The sequence below is a fragment of the Monodelphis domestica genome, chromosome 1 (genome assembly GCF_027887165.1).
Source record: "Monodelphis domestica isolate mMonDom1 chromosome 1, mMonDom1.pri, whole genome shotgun sequence".
Classification (NCBI taxonomy): domain Eukaryota; kingdom Metazoa; phylum Chordata; class Mammalia; order Didelphimorphia; family Didelphidae; genus Monodelphis; species Monodelphis domestica.
In genome coordinates, this window is record NC_077227.1 from 434,989,054 (window position 1) to 435,011,445 (window position 22,392).

The 22,392-nt window shown below is 38.2% G+C and overlaps 1 protein-coding gene across 2 annotated transcripts; it reads right to left on the reverse strand.

The window, feature by feature from the left end:
• Window positions 1-2,442: 2,442 nt before the first annotated feature.
• Window positions 2,443-22,140, reverse strand: NUDT19 (nudix hydrolase 19). Of its 2 annotated transcripts, none has more exons than XM_007474779.3 (3): window positions 21,256-22,140; window positions 12,060-12,267; window positions 2,443-3,473 (listed from the first exon to the last, which is right to left on the reverse strand). In XM_007474779.3, the coding sequence occupies exons 1-3, from the start codon at window positions 21,928-21,930 to the stop codon at window positions 3,268-3,270; spliced, it is 1,089 nt and encodes a 362-aa protein (XP_007474841.1). In that variant the 5' UTR covers window positions 21,931-22,140; the 3' UTR covers window positions 2,443-3,267. The 2 variants fall into 2 exon arrangements, with proteins under 2 accessions (XP_007474841.1, XP_007474840.2); XM_007474778.3 differs by lacking the exon at window positions 2,443-3,473 and adding an exon at window positions 7,032-9,499 and having other exon boundaries at window positions 21,256-22,114.
• Window positions 22,141-22,392: the final 252 nt, after the last annotated feature.

The following is a 22,392-nucleotide window of genomic DNA, read 5'->3' on the forward strand; positions in this document are numbered from 1 at the left end:
GTTGGAAGGGAGACCCACTCAGCTCATGAGGTCTGAGTCACACAACTGATGCAGGTATTGATATCAGGGTCTTGCCTAAAGAACTGAGAAAGAAGGCAATCTTTTGGGGAGGATGGCCTAGGTGAAGAAAGGCCCAGAATGCCTTTTATCGTGTTTGGTTGTCAGGAAAAGGGTCAGTTGTTTGGGCAGTTGTGGCCTTGCTATAACCAGGGAACTGACATCACTTTACCCATGGTTCACTTTAACCTGAGTGGCTTTACCCATTGTTCACCTTGTTTACCCAGTGGGGAGGTTTAAAACCACAAAGCAAATGGGATGCCTAACAATATATTAACCACTCTTGGGCTACTCTTAGTCAAATTTTGCTAGTTCTGCAAAGGCTTAAGGGAAGGAAAGTCAATGATTCATTGTGCCTATACTAACTGGCCAGTTGCTGAACTCCTGTCTACATCCTTCTAGCAACTCATAAACATCTGTAGAGCAATCTGTCTCCATGGCAGCCCACATCACAACTGCTCTTTGCTTCTGAACTTGTTCCTCTAGGTACACAGCTCAGGGCCCCTTCTGCCATCCCTGAGCATAGGAGTCATCCTCATTCTATGCTGGATCTATGATCTGAAACTGTATAAGGATTTAAAAAGCTGTGGGTTACAGTGGAATTGCTCGTTAGCTCAGGGAGGGGATAGGAAAGAGGGGAGGGAAAGAACATGAATCATGTAACCATGGAAAAATATTCTAAATAATTATTGAAAAAATAAGGAAACTGAGAAAACAAAACAAAACAACAAACAAACAAAAGTTTGTGGGTTGGCATCTGTTCCGGCATGCTGCATGAAGTCATAGTATCACTGCTCTCTTTCTGTCCCTGGATGCCAGACTCTAATCTCAATGTCCCCAGACCTCTCTGTCTTCCTGTGATGACCTGTGCTGGAAAAATGTAACTTAATATTTTTTCTTGTATTTCTCCATCAGAATTCAGTTTTGTGCGTTTTTTAGATATTAAGGATAGTGGGGAGCTTGCTATACTTCTTGCTATTTTGCCATCTTGCCTCTATCCTCCATATGATCAATTATTTGGGTTTAGCAGGAACAGACTAAGAGGGATCACTATCTTCAGATATTTTAAAGGCTGTAATGGGAAGCAAGGATTTATCCTCTTCTAGTTTTACTTCAGAAGGTAAAACGAGAACCAATATACAGAAGTTATAGGGAGCCAGATTTCAGCTAAATATACATTTTTTCCTGATATTTGTAGTTTTCCCAAAAATGTGATGGTGAATTTCCCTATTATCAACTTCTTGCCAACTTTAAAGTTCTATGAGAAAATAATCCTTTATGATAACTTATATATGTGCTCTTAATAAATCAAACAGCTTACTAATAATAATGCAATGATCCAGGACAATTATGAGGGACTTATGAGAAAGAATGCTATTCACATCTAGAGAAAGAACTGTGGGGATAGAAACCCAGAAGAAAAACATAAGTTTTAGGGTTTGGGTATTAAAAGATTACTATATAAATGAATAATATGGAAATAGGTTTTGAGTGATAATATATGTATAACCCAGTGAAATTGCTTGTCAACTCTGGGAGTGGGGAGTGAAGAAGGGCAGGAGACAAAACATGAATCATGGAACCATAATAAAAATTTTAAAATGAAATTTTCAATTTTAAAAATAAATGAAACCACTTAATTAGGATTAAAAGTAACCATAATCTACCACCTCTTTATGAAGAGAAGAAAAATATATTTCATTAGTACCTCTCTGGAACCAAGTTAGACATTTTCACAATATGATTTCCGGTATCTTTCAGTGTTGTTTCATTTACAATATTGTAGCTGATGGAGCTGTCATAAAAAAACTTTAATAGTTAATTTCCTTCTCCATCAATAAAGCATATTCTCTGTCCATATATATGATAAATATTTATTGTTATATTTTTCACTGTAATAAAGAACTGATAGCTAAAAAGGTGTCTACCAATTTTAGTTAAAATATGTGAATGTAATAGAATATTGTTGTTCCAAAACAAATACTGAAAGAGAGGGAATTATAAAAACTTCAAAAGTCTTTATGAAATGATGCCTGGTAAAGTGAACAGAACCAGAAGAACAATTTATATAATAACTACAATGCTATAAAAAGTTGAAAGACTTATGAACTCTAATCAATGCAATGATCAACCATTACTGCAGAGAACGAATAATGAAAGATGCTATCCATCACCTAAAAGAAGTGGGGGAAAGTGGTTTGACATGCAAAATTAGATATACATTTTTGGAAAATGGTCAATAAGTGGCTTTGTTTGATTATACTCATGGATTATACACAAATTTGTTACAAGGGTTTTGGTTTTCTTATTTGGGAGGAAGACTTGGAAGGTAGAGAGGGACTAGTAATAATGTTGCCCCCCCCCCAAAAAAAAGACAAAAAGGGAGTCACTGAAGCATTTTTTTAATGTACAGAGGTTCAGAAGGAAACTCAGAGAAAAAAAGACAACTTTGAAACTAAAGTATGAGCCAGTGTCCTGACCACAGGTTTCAAACTTTAACCAAAGAACTTAATTTTATGTAGATATGTAATTCATGTCAGATAAACAATACAGATAAATTTAATGAAATAAAAAGGAAAATGTATGTAAAGGTAAAATTAATATTATCATACAGAATAAAACATTCTAGAACTCACAACCCTTAGTACACTTCATTTTTTGATAGTGAAGAATAAAACATTTTTAAAATTAAAACATAAGAATTAAAATAAAAATTTATAATAATTTTTCCTTAGAAATATTTAAATGTTAACTATAATACATTTATAATTTGAGGACTACTGGGAAAAAATTAAACCCCATTTGGCCTTATACAACTTTATTGCTTAATCATCAAGGCTGAGTTTAAACTTTTGAGGGAATAAAGAAATGGTGTAAAACCTAGGAGGCATTTTTTTTCTCTTCAAAAATTTGGTCAGCTTTATAGTCTGAAAGATCCGGGTTCACATGCTGCCTCTTATATTTATTATGCTCTGGGGAATGTGATCATCCTTGGCATATTGACATAATAAACTTGTCTGATAGGTTAATTAAAGTTCTGGCACATTGCAGAGTTTACAGAAGGAAATAGACGAGTACCTCCAAGGTAAACTTATAGAAAGATGGTGTTTCCTGGGTTCTAGTTTCTTAAGCTTCTAACAGTTGCTAACAACATTTTTCATCAGTACAAACTTGTTATTTCCAAAGATACACTTTTAAACAAGCAGCAAACTATAAATGGCTCTTAAATCCTGAGTAGTTCTCTGGATATATATGTTTATATTTTGGCTGAATAGTCACATGAATGCTATAATTATTACGGCTGTGGAGCACTATTCTGTGAATTTTTTTTCCTTTTCCCATAATTTCTTCTGTCTTTTTGTGGATTGACAAATTATTTTCTAAAAAATCCTTGTCTTCACGATATAGTTCATCTCCTGAAAGGAATTAAAATTTTATTTTTATACTATAAGGTATTATATCAAAGCATTTCAATCAATCAATAAATGCTTACCTTATCTGTTAAACTTTTACATGATTAAACATAAGGATTAAAAGAAACTTTTAGATTTATAGTTCAAGTTAAAAGAAAATTCTAATTTGTACTAGGCAACAAATTCTATAAATTTTGGGGCAGAATTAGAAAACTTCTCTCATAACTTACATTTTTAAAAAACCCTTACCTTCCACCTTAGAATCAATACAGTTTATTGGTTCCAAGGCAGAAGAACAGTAAGGGCTAGGCAATGGGAGTTGTGGCTTGCCCAGGATCAGTTAGGAAGTCTCTAAAGCCAGATTTGAACCCAGGACCTCCCATCTCTAGACCTGACTCTCAATCCACTAAATCACCTAGCTTCCCCCTCCCATGATTTATTCTTAAATTTTTTTTTTTTTATCACTGAGTTCCCTAATTAACATCCTTTCTATTTGGATAGAACCTATGATTTCATCAGTATAGGAGGCAGTCAGTGAAGAACTTTTCCTACCAAAGAAGATAAATACCTTTTAAATTTATAGTCTAAAAGAGGTACCCATAGGCCAAACATTCCCAGACCCAAAGTTATATTTGGCCAGCACATGTCAGAGGTGAAACTTGACTCCAGGTCTTTCTGATTCAAAGGCCAACTCTAGCTTCTATGCCATCCTTCCTCTCTTATGTAATTAATGACTACATATTTTTGGTGCTCTGATGAAAGCTGCTGTACATTCATTCATTCAACAAAAATATGAGAACCCACTACTTCTGAGATTATAACATACGTTAGATGCCAAAGAGATATGAGACCTGAGTGTAACAAGGTAGCCCATTTGATAGAGTATTAGGTCTGGAGTCAGGAGGACTTGGGTTCAAATTTGGCTTCAGATACTTCCTAAGTGTAAGACACTGTTGTGTCAAGGAAGCTCATCCCCTCCCCCTTCCTGAGTAACTTTACCTGTCTATCAAACATTCCTGACATACTACAGTTGTGCCAGGGTACGTCAATAAAAGTTAAGGTTTGGGGCAGAACAAGGGGAGACCACAAGAGGACCATGAGAGAACCATGAGGACGAGAGAGAGCAGGGAGGTGAGGGGGAATGAGGAAGAGACTGGCAGGCTAGGCCCCATGCGGTCAGGTTACTTAGGAATGATTGTCTACCCTTCCTAATAAACTTTATAGAATATATATATATATGGGTAGAAATATTGTTATTTTTAATTATTACACTGTGAATTACTTAACTATTATGGGTAATGCAAGTAATAATCAGTAACCCAGGACAACCCCAAGAGACTTTCTGAAAAGGCTATTCACTTCTATAGAAGGAACTGACAGAATCTGAATGCATATTAAAATATGCTATTCTTCATTTAAAAACAAAGTGTAAGACCCTGGGAAAGTCACTTAACCTCAATTATCTAGCCCTTGCTGCTCTTCTGTCTTAGAATTCATATTAAGGCAAAAGGTAAGGGTTAAAAAACAAAAACAAGATATAGAAGCCCTGGCTTCAAAGATCAGAAGTTTATTATCTAATGAGGAAGACAATAAAAATGGGGAATGTATAAATTCTATTAAAAAAAGGTAAAAACCATGGCAGGAAAGACAGTTATGAAAGCATGTAACACTTTTATAATGAGATATATATAAATAGTGAAATTGGCCTATGTAGGTTGACAACCTAATTTGATCTCTATTCTAGGGGTAAGAAATGTAGCTACCAATTAAGAAATGATAAATGTGCTATATTTTACACACATGAACAGAAAGTCACTAAATTAGTGCCACCAGCATCTTTACTAGTGTCTATAACTTTGAGATATAACTTCTAAGAGAGGCATTCCTGGATCACATTCTCCACAGCCAATGAAGATGACCAGTGTCTCCCATTCTGTCCTCTGTCCCAGACTCCCTCATTCTGGCAGCAGAGACATATTGAAGAAAGTTCTTGAGTCAGCTTGGTCTTACCACTGACCTGGGATGTTCTGCAATTCAATTTTATCAACATTTACTAAGCACTAACTGGGCAGAGAAGATCATTGTTCTCTGGCTGGTATAGACACAAAACTCTAATGGCACTTACACATGCATTATAAATCTTTTTTCCTCGCTTTTGCTCTGGACTTATGATTTCACTAGTATTGGAAACTCCTTCCACCAATGCAGATGGGTAATTCATTTTGTCTATAAAATGAATGGGTTTCAATTGAATTACTTAACAACTCCGGGGAGGGGGAGGCAAAAAAGGAGGGAGACAACATGAATCATCTAACTGGAAAATTTATGTGTAAATTTGTTATTAAAAAATAAAATAAAGATAAAATGAATGGGTTCGACAAGAAAGCCTCAGAGGTTGCTTCCAGCACTAGATATATAATACTATTATCTGTAACACAGTGCTAGGGAGTTATCTAGAACATTGAAAAGTTAGATAAAATTATGTGTCATTATGAGTCAAAGGCAGGATTTATACCCAATGCTTTCCAATTTAAAGGCTAGTCTACCATTTTCTTGCCACACTCCTCTAACAGACATATTATGGATAACAATAATTCATGACAAGGGTATTAGAGAGGTGGAAAACAACCTCAAAGATATTACTAGGGATAATTAATAAGGTGGATTATGCTGTCTGAAAAACAGAAAAGACAAAAGGAGTAAATACTGGAATAGAGAAATTGAAAACATTGTATCAACTTAGGATACAATTTTCCCAACACCTGGAGGATGGTTGAACAAAATGTTTTATATAAATATTATTTAATTGTAAGAGATTACAAATATGACAGATTTCTAGAAATCTGGTCAGATTTGAATAAACTAAAGCAGTGAAATGAGAAAAAAAAACACCAGAAGAATTATAATTACAGAAATTAAAATAATGTAAAGAAAAATAACTCTGAAAGGTTATAAAACTGCCAGAAAAGGGACTGACCATGATTTCAGGAGGCAGATTTTGATGTATAATTCACATGGCTTGACATAGAGAATTAATGGATTAGAGGAAAGGGATAAGACATACATTTATAGATCAAGCTGATGTGTAATTACTTTGATTACAAGGGAAGGCTTTTACTGGAAGGAGAAGAATTGGTAGGTACTGATAGTGATGAAAAAAATGAAAAAACCAACAATTAAACATTTTGAAAAGGCAGAAGTGGAATGAAGTTCGAAAAGAGCCACAGTTGGGCAGGCTTTGTTATTTTTCATAATGGAAGCCTGGCCAACACACCCAGTTCATTCTTCCCAGCTGCTACAATATCCATTTTGATTTTTGGACATATGTAGGCATTCTGTAACTGGTTCCAGTCTACTAACTGCTGTAAAGAGCTGAACTTTTTATGACTGATGAACCAGCACTGGGATGGATTCAAAAGACAACAAACATCTAAAGGAAACCTCTTGCTATTATTTGACTGGCTAGAGTTGAGTGAGAAAGCAAAGGCTACAATAAATCCTCGGGGGGGGGGGGGGGGGGGGACAGAAATCTCAGGTTTTTATCCTTCCACCAGGACTGATTGTCCTGTGTTCTGTGAGCCCATGGTCCTGTTGTTGGTTTTGTTTCTAACTATTCTTATTTGTCTTCTGCCCTTTGTAGCTAAACTCCTTAAAAAAAAGGCATCTGAATAGGTACCTCCACCTTCTCTCCTCTCCCTCTCTTCTTAACTCTTTACAATCTAGCTTCCAACCTTCTCATTCCACCAAAACTGCTCTCTCTAAAGTTACAAAGGCTCTCTTAGTTGCCAAATCCAATGGCCTTTTCTCAATCAACATTCTCCTTGACTCCTCTCTCTCCCCTTTGATACTCTCTTCTCTCTAGGTTTTTTTGGACATTACTTACTCCTGGTTCTCCTCCTATGACTCTGACCATACCTTCTGTGTCTCCTTTGCTGAATCCTTCTCTGGATAGTGATGCCTAAGTATAGGTGTCCCTCAGGGTTCCACCCTGGGCTCTCTTCTCTTCTTCCTCTAGACTACATCACTTAATGATCTCATCAGCTTTTTTGGATTTAATTCCATCTCTATGCTAATGTTTCTCAAATCTACCCATCCTGCCCCAGCTTCTCTGCTGACTTCCAATCTCACATCTCCACCTGCCTGAACTGGATATTCAGTAGGCTTAAACTCTATGTGTCCAAAAGAGAATACTTTATCTTTACCCCTAAACTCTCACCTCCTCTTACATGTTAAACTTGATATACACTTGAAATAACACAAACTTTAGTTGTTAGTGGCTTTAGTTATGAACTTACTTTTTACTTGTTTTGTACACATTTATATATTTTATTTACTTAAGTTGTCTGTACCACCTCTTGTGTCCCCCCCTCCCCCTGTCAGTGGAATTTAACTCCACTGAGGGTAGAGAAGGGGGCAGATACAAGAAGATATGTCTTGCCAGCTGATTGGGGGTGGATGGGTAGTGAATGACAAGGAGGATGATTCCTAGGTTGTAAAGCTGGATGACTGGAAGATATTTTCAAAGGAAATAAAAAAGTGAATAGGAAGGAAAGGCATGAATGAGTTTTGGTTCTATAAGGCATCAACTTCAGCAGATAGTTGAAGATTTCAAGAAACAAGGCAGAGAGATGATGACTGGATACAAGATTATATTGGTAAGTATATAACAACCAGTTTTCTGTGTGTGTGTGTGTGTGTGTGTGTGTAATGATGAATAAAATAATTTTAACTTCAAATTGCCTCATTAATATTTTCTCCATCATTTAAGTTTATATTACAATGAGACAATAAATCAGCCTCTGATTTGTAATATTTTCAAATCTCTCTCTATATACATATATTTCTGAGTCATTTCTGTAGAGATCATAGTTCAATTCAGAGGATCTGGGATTATCAATAAGGACTGTAGAGGAAAAAAGAATTAAGATCCAAGGCATAACCCTAAGACATACTCAAACATGGTAGTGTGAGGCATGGATGATAATCCCACAAAGGAGATCATCCAGAAAAAGCTAGATAAAAGGAACCAAGACAGATCGCTGACAGGAAAACCCAGAGAAAAAAAAGAATATCCAGAAGGAGAAAATAGTTAACCGTATCAAATGATGTAGAAAGATCAAGAAAGATGAGGCCTAAGAAAAAAGCTATTGATTTTAGTAATAAAGAAGTCAATGGTGATCTCACATATTTCATCCAAATAACAATTTCAGTCTGGCAGTAAAGACAGAAGCCAGGGAGTACAATAATTAAAATTATTTGGCTGATTGTAGCTTAATAACTTTATTAAACCAAAGTAGTAGTAGTAGGAAAGAGAGGAAAAAATAGGAGGGAAGTAGAGAGGTATTTATCTTTCTAATCAGTGGCCACCATTATGGGGGCTCCTTCCTACACTCCACCATGCCTCCAATCTGCTCCTCCACAAATGTGCCAAAGATCCACTCTTACTTCTGGTCTCAACTTATAAGCATTTTTCTCTACCTATTAACTCTCACACATCACATCTCAGAAACCAATCATAGTTTCTTAATTTGCTTGGACCACCTACAGGAGCAGTGCATGTGGAATCACTGTTTCCTATCTCGTTGGTTTATTGGCTTAATTTCCTTTTTTCTGAGGCTCGTCAAAACTGAATTTACTCAGTGGTATTTGACCTTCAGGTCACTGAGAGATGACATTAAAAAGAGAAATTCACTTCTGAGAGTAGCAGGGGCTAAGAAATTAAGGGGAGGTGAGAAAATAGAGATAGTTTTTTCCTAGTTGGTCTGTGAAAGTGCAAAGAAGCATAAGATGACAACTTGAGAGAATAGTAGGATAAAAAGAAGAGGGTTTTTTTTTGTTTGTTTTCTTAAGAATCAAGGAGATCTGGGCATATTTGAAGGCAACATACCAGGAGCTGGTGGACAAGGAAGGATGGAAATCTGGTGGAAGAGAGGTGACGGAAATGGCAGACTTCTGCAAAAGGCAGGAAAGGTGAGAGGTGAGAGCATAAGTAGAGATGTTGGTCCTCATAAGTAAGATCACTTCTTCCTCTGATAACAGGGAAAAGAGGGAAAATAGGTGATTATTATGAATGCTTTGAAGTCTGCCTTGTACCAAATGGTCTCAATAATTTTAGTACATTTTGAAGTACCAGAAGTCTTCTGCTGAGCATGAGTGGAGAAGAGGGGAGGGAGAATAAGCATTTATATAGAGTCTATGATGTGCCAGGCACTGAGCTAAGTGCTTTACACATATTATCTTATTTGATCTTCAGGAATACCTTATGAGGCAGGTAATGTTATCGTCCCTACTTAATGGTGGAAACAGAGGCAGATGGAGGTTAAGGGAGTGGCCCAAGTTAAGTGTCTGAGGCTAGATTTAAACTCAGAACTTCCTGACTCTAGACCTCACACTCCATCCACTGTGCCTCCAGCTGTTGAAAGGCCAGATGGGAACAGTGGCTGTGGGAAGCCAGAGAGAGAGGATCAAGGTAGTGAAGCACAAGAGATTAGTATGGAGCCCCAAAGGCCCAGGTGAGATGGACCAATGTGAATCTGTGATGGACCTAGGCAGAGTTGCTGTGTGACCTCCTGCCCAGTGCTCTGCAGCATGATGCCAGGGGGCAGGAACTGGAAAGGGATAAAGAGCAATGGGACAAGGGATTCAAGGGCAGAAGACAGTGTCTATTTTAATTGGTTAATTTTCACTTCAGATTTTGAAGGGAGGAAAGTCAGAAGAAAGCTAGAGTGAGAGCCTAAGTAAGAAGGGAAGAATGGAGTGACTGGAGATTTTTATAAAGATAAAGGATAGTGAAATGAAAGATGAAGGGAGCAGTGAGGCAGGAAGAGATGGAAGGATGGGAGATTTTGTTCAGATGGAAGAATCCCCGAAATATGGATTGTAAAGGAGTAATATAAACTAACATTAGCATTTTGACATTTGTAAAGAACTTTCTAAATATCCTTTCACTTAATCCTTATAATAACCCTGGGAAGTAGATACTATTATTCTTCCTATTTTAAAGATGAAGAAATTGAGGCAGACAAAGGTGAAATGCTTTACCCAGGGTCACACATGCCAGTAAGTGTTTGAGGAAGCATTTGAACTCAAGCCTTTGAGACTCCAAGTCCAGTACTCAGCCACCCTAGGTTCATTATGAGTGCAAAGGTATATCCTTCCTATATGCAGCTGAGGAGGAGCTAAAGTGGAGATGAGCAAGCTGAGAAGGCTGATGAACTGTGAAGTAAGAGAATTTGAAAAGACCCTGACATACAATACAAGACACCCCAGATGATGAAATGAACAGGAGTACAACATCTGAGGTCTCACACAATTACCCCAATGTGGATTAAAAAAAAAAAAGAGCATCAGACTGAATATGATCAGGAAAGCCAAGGAAAAAAGTCAGTTAAGTACATTTATCTAGGCCAGATCCATACAGAAAGACAGTCAGAAGCCTGGGGGCATTAGCAAAGTAGAACAGTCTGGGATCACAGAACAGAGAGTGAATCAGGGAAACCTAGAGCCTGAAGCCATGCTGATCTGCCCATGGCCTGGAGTGATGTCAGATCCCTTGTGAAGGTCACATCAGAAGGGAAGTCAATAGCTGAGCCCTAGAGGAAACTACCTTAAGTTCTAAAAGTCAGGAACTCAGTCTAGAAGAACACAGCTTTTCTCACACATTCTAGCTGTGGGACCATAAGCGAGTTATTTTAGCTGTCTGGGCCCAGGCCACAATTCTAAGACTGCAAATTATAAACAAGTGGTTCATCTGCATCAATAGAAAGAGTCTCCATAACAGAGGTTTCCTATACTGATGAAATATTTTAGGTAAACCAAAAAGAAATAAATAAACAAATGAAAATAGCATTTAAAGTAAATCTTATTTTCTTATATTGAAAGGAACTCCAATTTACATTTGCCAGGCCACTTCTTGCTGACAGTTTGGCTCAATAAAATAGTAAATGTTTTTAATTAAAAATAATTCTCTGAACATGCACATACATTTACAGATAATGCCTGCCAACTCTCTAACTCTGGGCTATCAGTTATAATATAGAAAAGGGAAAATGCTAACGATGGAGTTTATTTTTTGCAAAAACAAATTATATAAACACTGACATTTTATAAGGCTATGGTAATTTGACATAATCAGTTATCTGGTTGTTCTCAATTCAAACTTCACAAAATTATAAAATGAAATTTTAGTAACATAATAAAGTATTTGACCTTAATTTATCCTCTGAACACATAGAGCATTTATTAGAACTTTCATTTTGTTAAACTGTATTGGGGGGGGGGGGCAGCTGGGTAGCTCAGTGGATTGAAAGCCAGAACCAGAGATGGGAGGTCTTGGGTTCAAATCTGGCCTTGGACACTTCCTAGCTGTGTAACCCTGGGCAAGTCACTTGACCCCCATTGCCTAGCCCTTACCACTCTTCTGCCTTGAAATCGATACCTGGTATTGATTCTAAGACAGAAGATAAGGTTTTAATTTTAAAAATAAATAAATAAACTGTATTTGGCAAAGCTGATGCTTTATATGGCATTACTAATAACGTATAATGATTCTAATAAGAGTTTTAACATATTTTAAATTAATTGACTTACCTGGTAAGAGCTGTATTATACCATCTAGGGTTAGCAATGTAATTGGCAGCCATCTTTCACATCCTTCTGAAATGCGGTCCAAACAAAATTTGTGCAGGTCTGATAAAAAAGCAAATTGCGTAAGTCTTCTTATCTCGTAGAACTGGGGAGGTACCAACAATATTTCTTCATCTTCAAATTTTTTAATTGCTTCTGTTGGAGTCAACCACTGTAGAAGACAAAGGTCATAGTTTCTAAAAGTCAAAGTTCAGACAGACTTGGAAAGGGACAAAAAGCAAAACAATTTTTTTTTTTAAATTTTCTCATTATTTGCTTACTCATTTAGTTAATTTATTCTGTTGAAAACAGAACTCATTATCTTTCCACCCAGTCCCACCTCTCCATTGAACTTCCTTATTTCTTTGGAATCTCCCAATTTCCTAGGTTTGTATCCTCAACATTATTTCTCCATTCTCCCTCACCATACATAAGCAACTGGTGGCCAGATTTTACTATTTCTACACCTCAATATCTTTTGTATCCCTATTTACACAGTCACTACCTTAAGTCCCTCATTACCTCTCCACCATCTTCTTGGACTAGTACAATGGCTTCCTAATTCACCTCATTATGTAGCTTCCAAGATGACTTTCCTTAATCAAAGTGTAACTATGGCACTCTCCTATACAATAAATTCCAGTGGCTTCCTGTTGCCCCTAGAGTAAAAGAAAAATTTCTTTGACTTTTTTTCATTAAAAATATTTTTTCAATTACATGTAATAATTAACCATTATTATCTGACATCTTGTAATCCTTCTCCCTCCCTTCCTGAAAGAGTAAATAGTCCAATAAAGGTTATTAAACCAGTGCTGTTACACATACATATTTCCCTATTTCTCCTGCCATGAAAGAAGACACATATCACATAAACAAAAAAAAATCATAGAGGAATGAGGTGAAAAATAGCATGTTTTTCATCTGCATTTGGACTCCAATAGCTCCTTTGATGGCTATAAATAGCATTTTTCCGATTGACTCTTTTAAAAAAAATCCTTACTTTCTTTCTTAGAAACACAGTACAAAGAATACACAGTATTGTTTCTAAGTACACAATACTGTGTATTGATTCTAAGGAAAAAGAGTGTTAAGGGCTAGGCAATGGGGGTTAAGTGACTTGTCCAAGGTCACACAGCTAGGAAGTGTCTGATGCCATACTTGAATGCAGGACCTTCTCTCTCTAGGCCTGGCTCTCAATCCACTGAACTTCCGAGCTGTCCCATCCCTAGAGGGTCCATAGCACTATTATAACATGGTTCTTCTCCTATCTGGCTTGAAGAAAGCCTTGGAAACCAGGAGGCAGAGATGAGGGAGACTATTTCAGGAATATGAAATATACCACTGAAAATGCTCAGCACTAGGAGATGGAGTATTTGTACACAAGGGACAGCAAGGAGGTTGGTGTCACTGGACTACTTCTCAGGCTCCTTTGCTCCACCTTCATCCAAGTCACAACTACTAATGGTGGGTGGTCTATGGACCTCTTCTACCTTTATTTTATTTAACTTGGTGATCTCATCAGCTCTCTTTCAATGATCATCTCTTTGATTGTGATTCTCAGATCTTACTGATCCACCACTAACTTCTCTGCTAGCCTTCAGTCTCACATCTCCAACTATCTATTGGACATTTCAAACTGAGTATTGTAGACACCTTAAACTCAACATGTCAAAAATGAACTTATCTTTCCTGTAAACCCTCCTCTCTTCCTAACTTCCCTATCACTATTGGTCAGTCATTTTTCAGTCATGTCTAACACTTCATGACCCCACTGGAGTTTTCTTGGCAAAGATACTGCACTGGTTTGTCATTTCCTTCTCTGGCTCATTTTACATATGAGGAAACTTGGGCAAACGGGGAAGTGATTTACCTAGGGTCACACAGGTAGGAAGTATCTGAGGCCAGATTTGAACTCAAGAAGACAATTCTTCCTGCATGCACTGGGCCACTGAGCTATCCCAGTCACTTAGGTGTGCAACCTAAGGGATCATCTTTGACTCTTCATTCTCTCTCTTCATATCTAATCTGGGGCTAAGTCCTGTCCAATATTCATTTTCTGCTTTTCTCATGTAAGCCTCATTCTCCTCTCTGACACTGTCACAACTCCAGTGCAGGCATTCATCACCTTCCTTGTGGACTACTGCAATACACTACTGGTTGGGCTCTCAGCCACAAGTTACTTCCTCCAGGCTATCCTATACTCAGTTTCCAAGGGGATCTTTCTAAAGTGCAAGTCTAACCTCATCGACAACACATATTTAATAATCTGTGGCTCCCTCTTACCTCCAAGATAAAATATAAACTTTCATGCTTTGTGTTCAAAGACCTTCCCACCCTTGTCAGTCCTCTAATGCTTTACTCTCTGATCTCCTGCCCTGTCTGTCCCCCACAAACCAGAGGCACTGGTCTTCTTGTTCTTCATTTTCCATCAGTACATCTCTAGCACCTGGCACAATATCTGGCACATAGATGCTTGAGAAAGGCTGGTTGATGGATTGATTAATCCTAAGGATCCATGTCTTGAGAGTTGAACTGGATTATATCCCATGGACCAGATGAGGAGGGACTGCTTCCAATAATCTGTGCTCAATCCCAATCTGGGAGCCACACATAAGGGTAGGGCTCATCTAGTTTTCTTTGCTTTCTTTTTTTAAAATTTTATTTAATTGATTAATTTAGAATATTTTTCCAGGATTATAAAAATCATGTTCTTTTCTCCCTTCCCCCAACCCCCTCCCTTAATGGACGCACAATTCCACCGGGTTTTACATGTGTCTTTGGTCAAGACCTATTTCTATATTACTAATATTTGCACTAGAGTGATCATTTAGGGTTTATAACACCAATCATATCCCCACTGACCCATGTGATTCATTTGCTTTGTTTTTCTGGTCTCAGATACTTACTAGTTGTGTGACCCGGACAATACATTTTACTTGTTTACCTCAGTTTCCTCAAATGTAAAATGAGAATAATACCCACCTACCTTGCAAGGGATGTTCTGAGGATCAAATGAGATATCTGTAAAAGTGCTTAACATAGTATGTGGCACTTAGTAGGTGCTGTATAAATGCATATCCCCTCTTCCTCTTTTTCAACTAAGTCTCACTGTCCTATTATGCAATGAGTTCTGACCATCATTTGGGCTTTCTTCTACATTGGTAGGGATTGAGTGAAGAAAAATAGGAGCCTGCACAGGCTGCAGGGACTTCTAGAGAGATTTTCCATGTGAAATGTCCTCTTAACTGGTAGGGGATCCATTGGGTTCATGTATGGTATTTTCCATGTGCTTCCAAGTCCCAGAAATGATTTTCCTCCCAGTATAATCAGATTCCTCACAATAGTGGTGACTTCCAGCCTAGCCCAGGTCTCTAACACCTGTGGAAAGTAACATTTTCCTATTGTGGAAGTTGTCTTTGGGGAGGGGAAGCTCAGTTTTTCACTTTATTGTATTTCAATTAAAATATTTTTCTAATTATTCTAATTGGAATGTCTTTAGAACTATAACATCACTAGTGGAATTTGTACAACTTTGTATTTGAGAGTGATTGTTATCTTCTAAGCTCATCTTCTATGGCAGGCCTGGGCCCTCACAAAGGACTCTTAGAACAACCTAAACTATCTAAAACTGTGCTAACAATCTAAATCTAAACAATCTAAAAACTGTGCTAAATGGGTTATTTGGGAATCTTTATAAAACACTTAGGCCATTAAGAACTATTCTATGTGAACTTTGTTGAAACCCTTTACTGCAAGGCAACTCTTGAAAGGATAACACTTAACCTTCCCAGGATCCAAAAGAACTTTTCACAATAAAGGATATGGACATATGTAACAGTTGCACCCCAATTTACTTCCTTAACTGAAAGTATTTCATTGGCAGCAGAAGGGGGGACTAATGGGGAATAGATTGGAGTGCATCTCAGTGAACTGGTCTTCTAACTGGCTATGCGTATCTAAGGGTAGGAGGATACGGGAGCAGTGGGAAGATGAAGAAATCCCATTATTTGTCCCTTTGTCTCATGAGGCAATTGATGTCTATATCAAAGGGACTGGTCACCCAAGGGGATAGCTCAATACTCTCTCTCTTCTTTCCTTTCTCTAAAACATGGGGCAAGTAGCACTGTCCTTGAATGTCCTATGAGGGGTAGGAGGAAAGAGGCACTTTCCTTACCCCAAAAGAAATGACAGAATGGCTCACACATCATAATTTGCATTATATGTGCTTACCCATAGTTAACACTAGATCTCAAAGCCCTTGGTGCTGCTGAGAAATTTAAGAACCAGAACTGGGGGAGTCATGCTGGAGACTAATTGTATGAAGGTCAATGGAGGGAGAAACAAGTGATTTTGTCACTGAAAGTTTACTATAGCATTACTTGAACATAAAAAAGAAATAGACGAAAAGTTTGAGAAACTAATCACAAGCCTGGGACAGATGCATGACACAGTAGTGATGAGGGACTTTAATTATCTAGACATATGCTGGAGCTCTCAGCAGAGCAGCTAATGACTTATTAAGTTCACTTAATGATAATTTCATCCTTCAGAAGATGGAGGAATCAACAAGGGAAAATTCAATTCTGGATCTAATTCTCATTAACATGGAAGAACTGATCACTGGGGTAGAAATAATGGGGTGCTTTGGGGAAAGCAACAACTTCATCACCAGTGTATGACAGAGGAGAAGAAAAGTAAGCATAGTTTGGCAGGGACCCTAAATTTTTGGAAAGCAGATTTCAAAGTATTCAGAGGAAAAATAGGTAGAATCCTATGGATTGAAATTTACAATGGAAGTCAGGTCAGGAGGGATGGGAGGTGCTCAAAAATGAAATTTTGAAAAAGCAAATGTAGGTACATAGAGAAATACCAATCAACTTATATTTTAAAAAGAAGTGTAGAGGAGATGAAAGCCAATACCTATAACAGAGGATGAATATAAGTGTAAGGTATGTAATAGAGATGAACCTTCATCAAAATAGAAAACTAAAGTTGTTCATTTTTTTAATCTGAAAAAAAAAGTGTAAGGAATAAGTATAGTCAAATACTTGTGGATTACAAATAAGTCTTATCCCCCTCTATCTTGAAAACTTTCTTTAAGGAAAGAATTGGTAGATATTAGACATGTCAAGTCCTAAATAACATGAGAAAAAATTATATTTTAACAGCTAGGAAAAGACTATTGTTGATAATGAAGTCATCTCTGAATCATCTTATATACAATTCCAAAGCAAAGATAAAAATTAATATAAATTTACTAGAAGAATACTAATGAGAAAACTATGAGACTGTAAGATTTAAAATGGTTAAAGGCCTTAAACTGTTATATTAAAATAGTGGAAGATATAAATTATAGTAGATATAAGAGTGGGTGAGTAAATTTTGACCACAGGAAATATATTTTCACTATAGTGTCTTGTTTTAAATCAAATATAAGGTGGTAGCCAGGGAAATATTCCCAATTATGAATATACCCAAGTCAACTGGGTTTTATAAAGAATTTAATTAATAATATAATGAGGAATTAAAGAAAAGAGAGAAAGAGAGAAAAAGGAAATAAGTATGAAGGGCCTTAAGCCAACATGGCCTAGACCTGAGTCTTAAGAAAGAGAGATCAGTCAGTCAGTCTTTTATCACTCACCACAAGGTCTGTCTAAGCAAGGATTCTAGTGACAGAGTCTCCTCAGAGAGAGTTCCAGCCAGAGTCCTCAAAGAGCCTTCCAGCCAGAGACTGTTTCAAAGGGCCTCTCTCAAGAGCCTCCAGAGGGACAGAGTCCCCTCAGAGGAGCTCCAGAGAGACCTCCTTAGAGACTGTCCTCCAAGAGCTTCCCTTCTCCAGAGCCTCTCTCAAGAGATTTTCCTCAAGTGATCTTTCCAAAAGGATTCACTTTCAAGAGATTCTGCTTTTTCTTATATAGGGGATTTTCTCCTATGTCACCTCCCCTAAGTTCTTCCATCTACCAATCACAGTAGATGTTTTCCAAGGGACAGCCCATTCTGAATTCACTGCTGGGTCGACTAATCTCTTTAGTAAGTTTGAACCAGAAAAAACTTCTGAATAAGTTTTCACCTCTTTGCTCCTGGCAAGTTTACAAGTTGCCTGACCTTTAATAGGTACTTAGCACTTCATTGTATTAATTCTAAAAATAGGCATGGCTTAAAGAACTTTTTGCCTCATTATAAGTATGGGTTTAAGTACTTTCATTGTTTAGCAAGGAGTTTTCTCCCCTAAAGCAGTCTTAAGTAGGGGTGGAGTAGAGGTCCTCCCATTTCTGATCCAAATAGAGTTCTCACTGTCAAAATGGGGAATGTTCCCAGTAGGTAATTGTTCCAATGGAGAATTCCCCAATGTGGAAATTTTTAACATTCACAAGTCTGAGAAATTTCAAGATTTACAAGACGTATAAATGAAAAATTCTAACCTATCTACTCACGTTATTAATAGTGGAAAGTGGGTCATAGACAGTAGAAATTATATCAAGTGCCATAATAAGGAGGCTAAAAGAGCCTAAAAAACCACTTTACCTGGAAATATGTAATTTACTTGCCATGTAGAGAAAGATGGCAGCCAAAAGAAATTCCTGTTTGGATATAAGTTCATTTATAAAATCTCACCAAGAAAGATAAAGGAAGATCATTGTGAGCAGTATTGCTTCATAAAGCAGAAAGAAATCATAGAGCATAAAATTTTTTTAAAGAAAATCAGGTAAGGCACTCAACAAAGCAAAGCCATATGGAGGTCATTTAAGGATGAAAAATGAAGGAAGATAACAAATAAGAAAAATGAAAAACTTCTGCAAAGATATATTTTAAACTGTTCACCATCAAGAAGTAAAGAACTGTCCATACTTCGATTCCATCATCACACTTCTGAGTGTGCTTATAGAAGAGGTAGAAATGGAACAAAAGGTGATGGGAAAAATGGAACAAAGTGATAAGAAAATCAACTGAAACAGATCAAGTGTATTTAGAAAAGGATCCACAATGAAGGCAACAGTTTAGACATGTTAAGTTTAAGATGACTACAAAACATACTATTTGGGATGCTCAACAGACAGTTGGACATGATGTAAGTAAATCACTATGCAAACGTAAACTACTTAAAACCTTAAAATTATAGACCTCATCTATATTTTATAGGTAAGAGTCGGCAAGTAACTAAAATATTCCCCCCTTTCTATTCTTATTAGAATGACTCACATACTACAAGCTTTCATTACTACCCACCTATTACCACAATAGTCTTTCTCTCTTTTCTCTCCAATATATACTTTATAATGTAATCAGAATAACATTTATGTGTAGTAAATATGGTGGTGTCATTATTCAAAAATCTTTATTTTATAGGCAATTAAAAAGTCACTAAAGTTTGAATTCCTTTACTAAGCATTGAAGGCATGACCATCTATGGTCCTCTCTTTATCTCATACCTCATGTGCTCTACATTCAAGTAATACCAGAATGAATCAGTATTTTGCATACTCTTCCTTGCACTATATTCAACTGCATGAGAAGCAACATTCCAGTACAAAATAAATCCTCAAGGGCAAGGACTGCCCTTGTTTTTTGAAGTACAGTGGGTTGGATATGATAAATTAGGGCTGAAAGAGATCTTAAACTTTACCAAATTAACTCAATTTAACAAGCATTTATTAAGCTTCTGGGCCAGACAATGGATGAAAGAACTCACATATTGAGGGTTATAAAAGACTTCCCATGAAACTACTTGTGATTTATTGGGATAGCAGATGAAGAAAACTCTTATCAGTTAATTCTCTTCTCTGCTCCTTAGTTTTAATTTGCTCTTTTTCTAGGTTTTTTTTTTAGTTGTATGCATTTCACTGCATGCAATTCACTGATCTGTTCTTCCTCTATTTTATTGATGTAAGCATTTAGAGATATACATTTTCCCCTAAGTACATACTGCTTTGGCTACATTCCATAAATTTTAGCATATTGTCTCACTGTTGTAATTTTCTCTAATGAAATTATTGTTTTCTATGACTTGTTCTTTGATCCACTTATTCTTTAAGTGAATTAATTTTAAATCTATCTTCCATGGTCCTTTGTTGACCATAATTTTACGGCATTATAATCTGAAAAGTATGCATTTGATATTTCTGCTTTTCTGCATTTGGTTATAAGGTTTTTATGCTGATACCCAGTCGGTTTTGTGTAAGTGCCATGGACCTCTGAGAAAAAGGTAAATTTCTGTTTATTCCCATTCTAGAGGGTCTATCAATTCTAGCTTTTCTAAATGCTCCTTAGTTTTAAGAGTTGTCCAAAAGCACTGATTCAGTTCAATAAACATTCATTAAGCCCCTATTATATGCCAAGCCCTGAGCTAAGCACTGAAAAGTTAAGTATTTTATTGACACACAACCAGACCTCAAAGGAAGGACTTTTAGAACTAGATCTTCCAGGTTCTGACACCAGCTCTCTAATCAAGTCCCTAGGGATGGGTATTATAACCATTATTATCCCCAATTTAACCACAAGAACAGATTTGGTGACCAGTAGTCACACAAGTATATGCCATGAATTAAGATTTGAACCTATGTCTCCTGACAACAAATCCTGCAGCCCATGCCTCTAAACTATTCTGCCTCTCAAATTCAGTTTTTAAAGCTCTCATGGCGCTTGCAATAAAAAATAAAATAAAATAAAAGAGAAGAAAAAAAGGAATGGCAACTATGATTCCAAATAACAAATGTGTCTAACAGTGTATTACTTTAAGGATGGGAAAAGAGAAGGAGATTCCGGAAATGAAAAAGTCAAACATGGTGACAGCTGGAACTCCTAGTGCCCAGGGCTCATGCTTTTCCCTACCAAGCTTTTTGTTTGTTTAGGTGTCAATATTGTTCAATCTTTTCAGATTCTCTGAAGATATTAGAGGAATTTTCATTTCTTTCTCCAGCTCACTTTACAAATGAGGAAACTGAGGTAAACTGGGTTTAGTAACTTGCCCACAGACACATAGCAAGTCCTTGGGGCCACATTTGAACTCATAAATTGAGACTCCCTGACTTCACTGCACCACCTGGCTCCTCCCGTCCTGCCCCCCACCCCGGGGCTCAATTTCTTCAGAAGCCCCTGTTTACCAGTCACTCCTCCCTTTAAAGCTCTCCTTAGCAAGGTCCAAGGGGAGTTTCCCCTTTACCTCGCATTTAATGGCTTCTATCATGTCTAGGAAGGTCTGGGGTTTCTCCTGGAGACAGCAGATGTAGAACTTTGTATCATAGCGCCTGCCTCCTTTCTTCACAAATGGTGTGAGCCAGTTACTCCATTCTTGCAGGGCCCAGATGTTGGGCATACACCCTAGGCGCTGGCACAACTGGAGGAACTGGCGAGGGTCTTCTCGGACCCGGGTCCTCCAGGAGGCCAGGTCGTCCGGCAGCACAAATGCCCGAGGCAGGTGCAAGGTCTCGGCGCCAGCAGGGTGCAGCAGGAGGACGCCCGATTCCTCGAAGGTTTCCCGTATTGCGCAAATGCGGTGGGCCACGTCTTCCGGGATGAGCGAATGGGACTGTGTCTGGGACTCAAAGGGCACCTCGGGATAGGATTCCCTAGGTCTCCCGAAGCTGGTCAGGCCGAAACCCGGCGGCCCGTGGTAGGGCTTGAAGACTTGAAGCCAGTCGGTCGAACTGTCTGAGGTGTCCAGGACGCCCCCAGGGAAGACGTGGGCGCCGGGCAAGAATCCACTACTCTGGGTACGCTGCAGCATTAAGATCTCGTAGTCTTCGGCCGCGGCAGCGGGGCTCGGACCAGGGTGCGCGCGGCCCACGGCCAGCAGTACTGTGGCGGCCCGGCGCCATTGGCGCAGGGAGCCATGCATGGCAGCGGCGGGGCCGAGCAGACCCGGCTAAGCTGACAGAGCACCGGTCTAAGTTGACGGGGCTCCCAGGGCAAGGATCTCTCCCCGTGTCTAGCTCCGGCCTTTGGCGCCTAGCTCGCAGCTCCTACAGGGGGCGGGCGCCTGCTCCAGGCGGGGCATACAGTCTGGGCAAATCGGAAGGGCGCTAACTGCCAGTACCTTCTCCTTGCGGGCGTGACCACGGCGGGCCAGCAGGGGGAGACATTGACATTGACATTGACTCCCTGCGTCTGCTTCCTGGTAAAAGAAACGTTTAATCTGGTCTCTGGGTCCTTGTGAGGAGCGTGCGCTAAAAAGGTTGAAGCCCTGAACGGTGGTTTTAGGATCGGAAGGGACATTAGACCTTGTTTCTTTCCACTCCCCTCACCTTACAGAGAGCAGAGGCTTGTCCAAAATCATGCATGAAGGTTGTCCTAAAGCCAG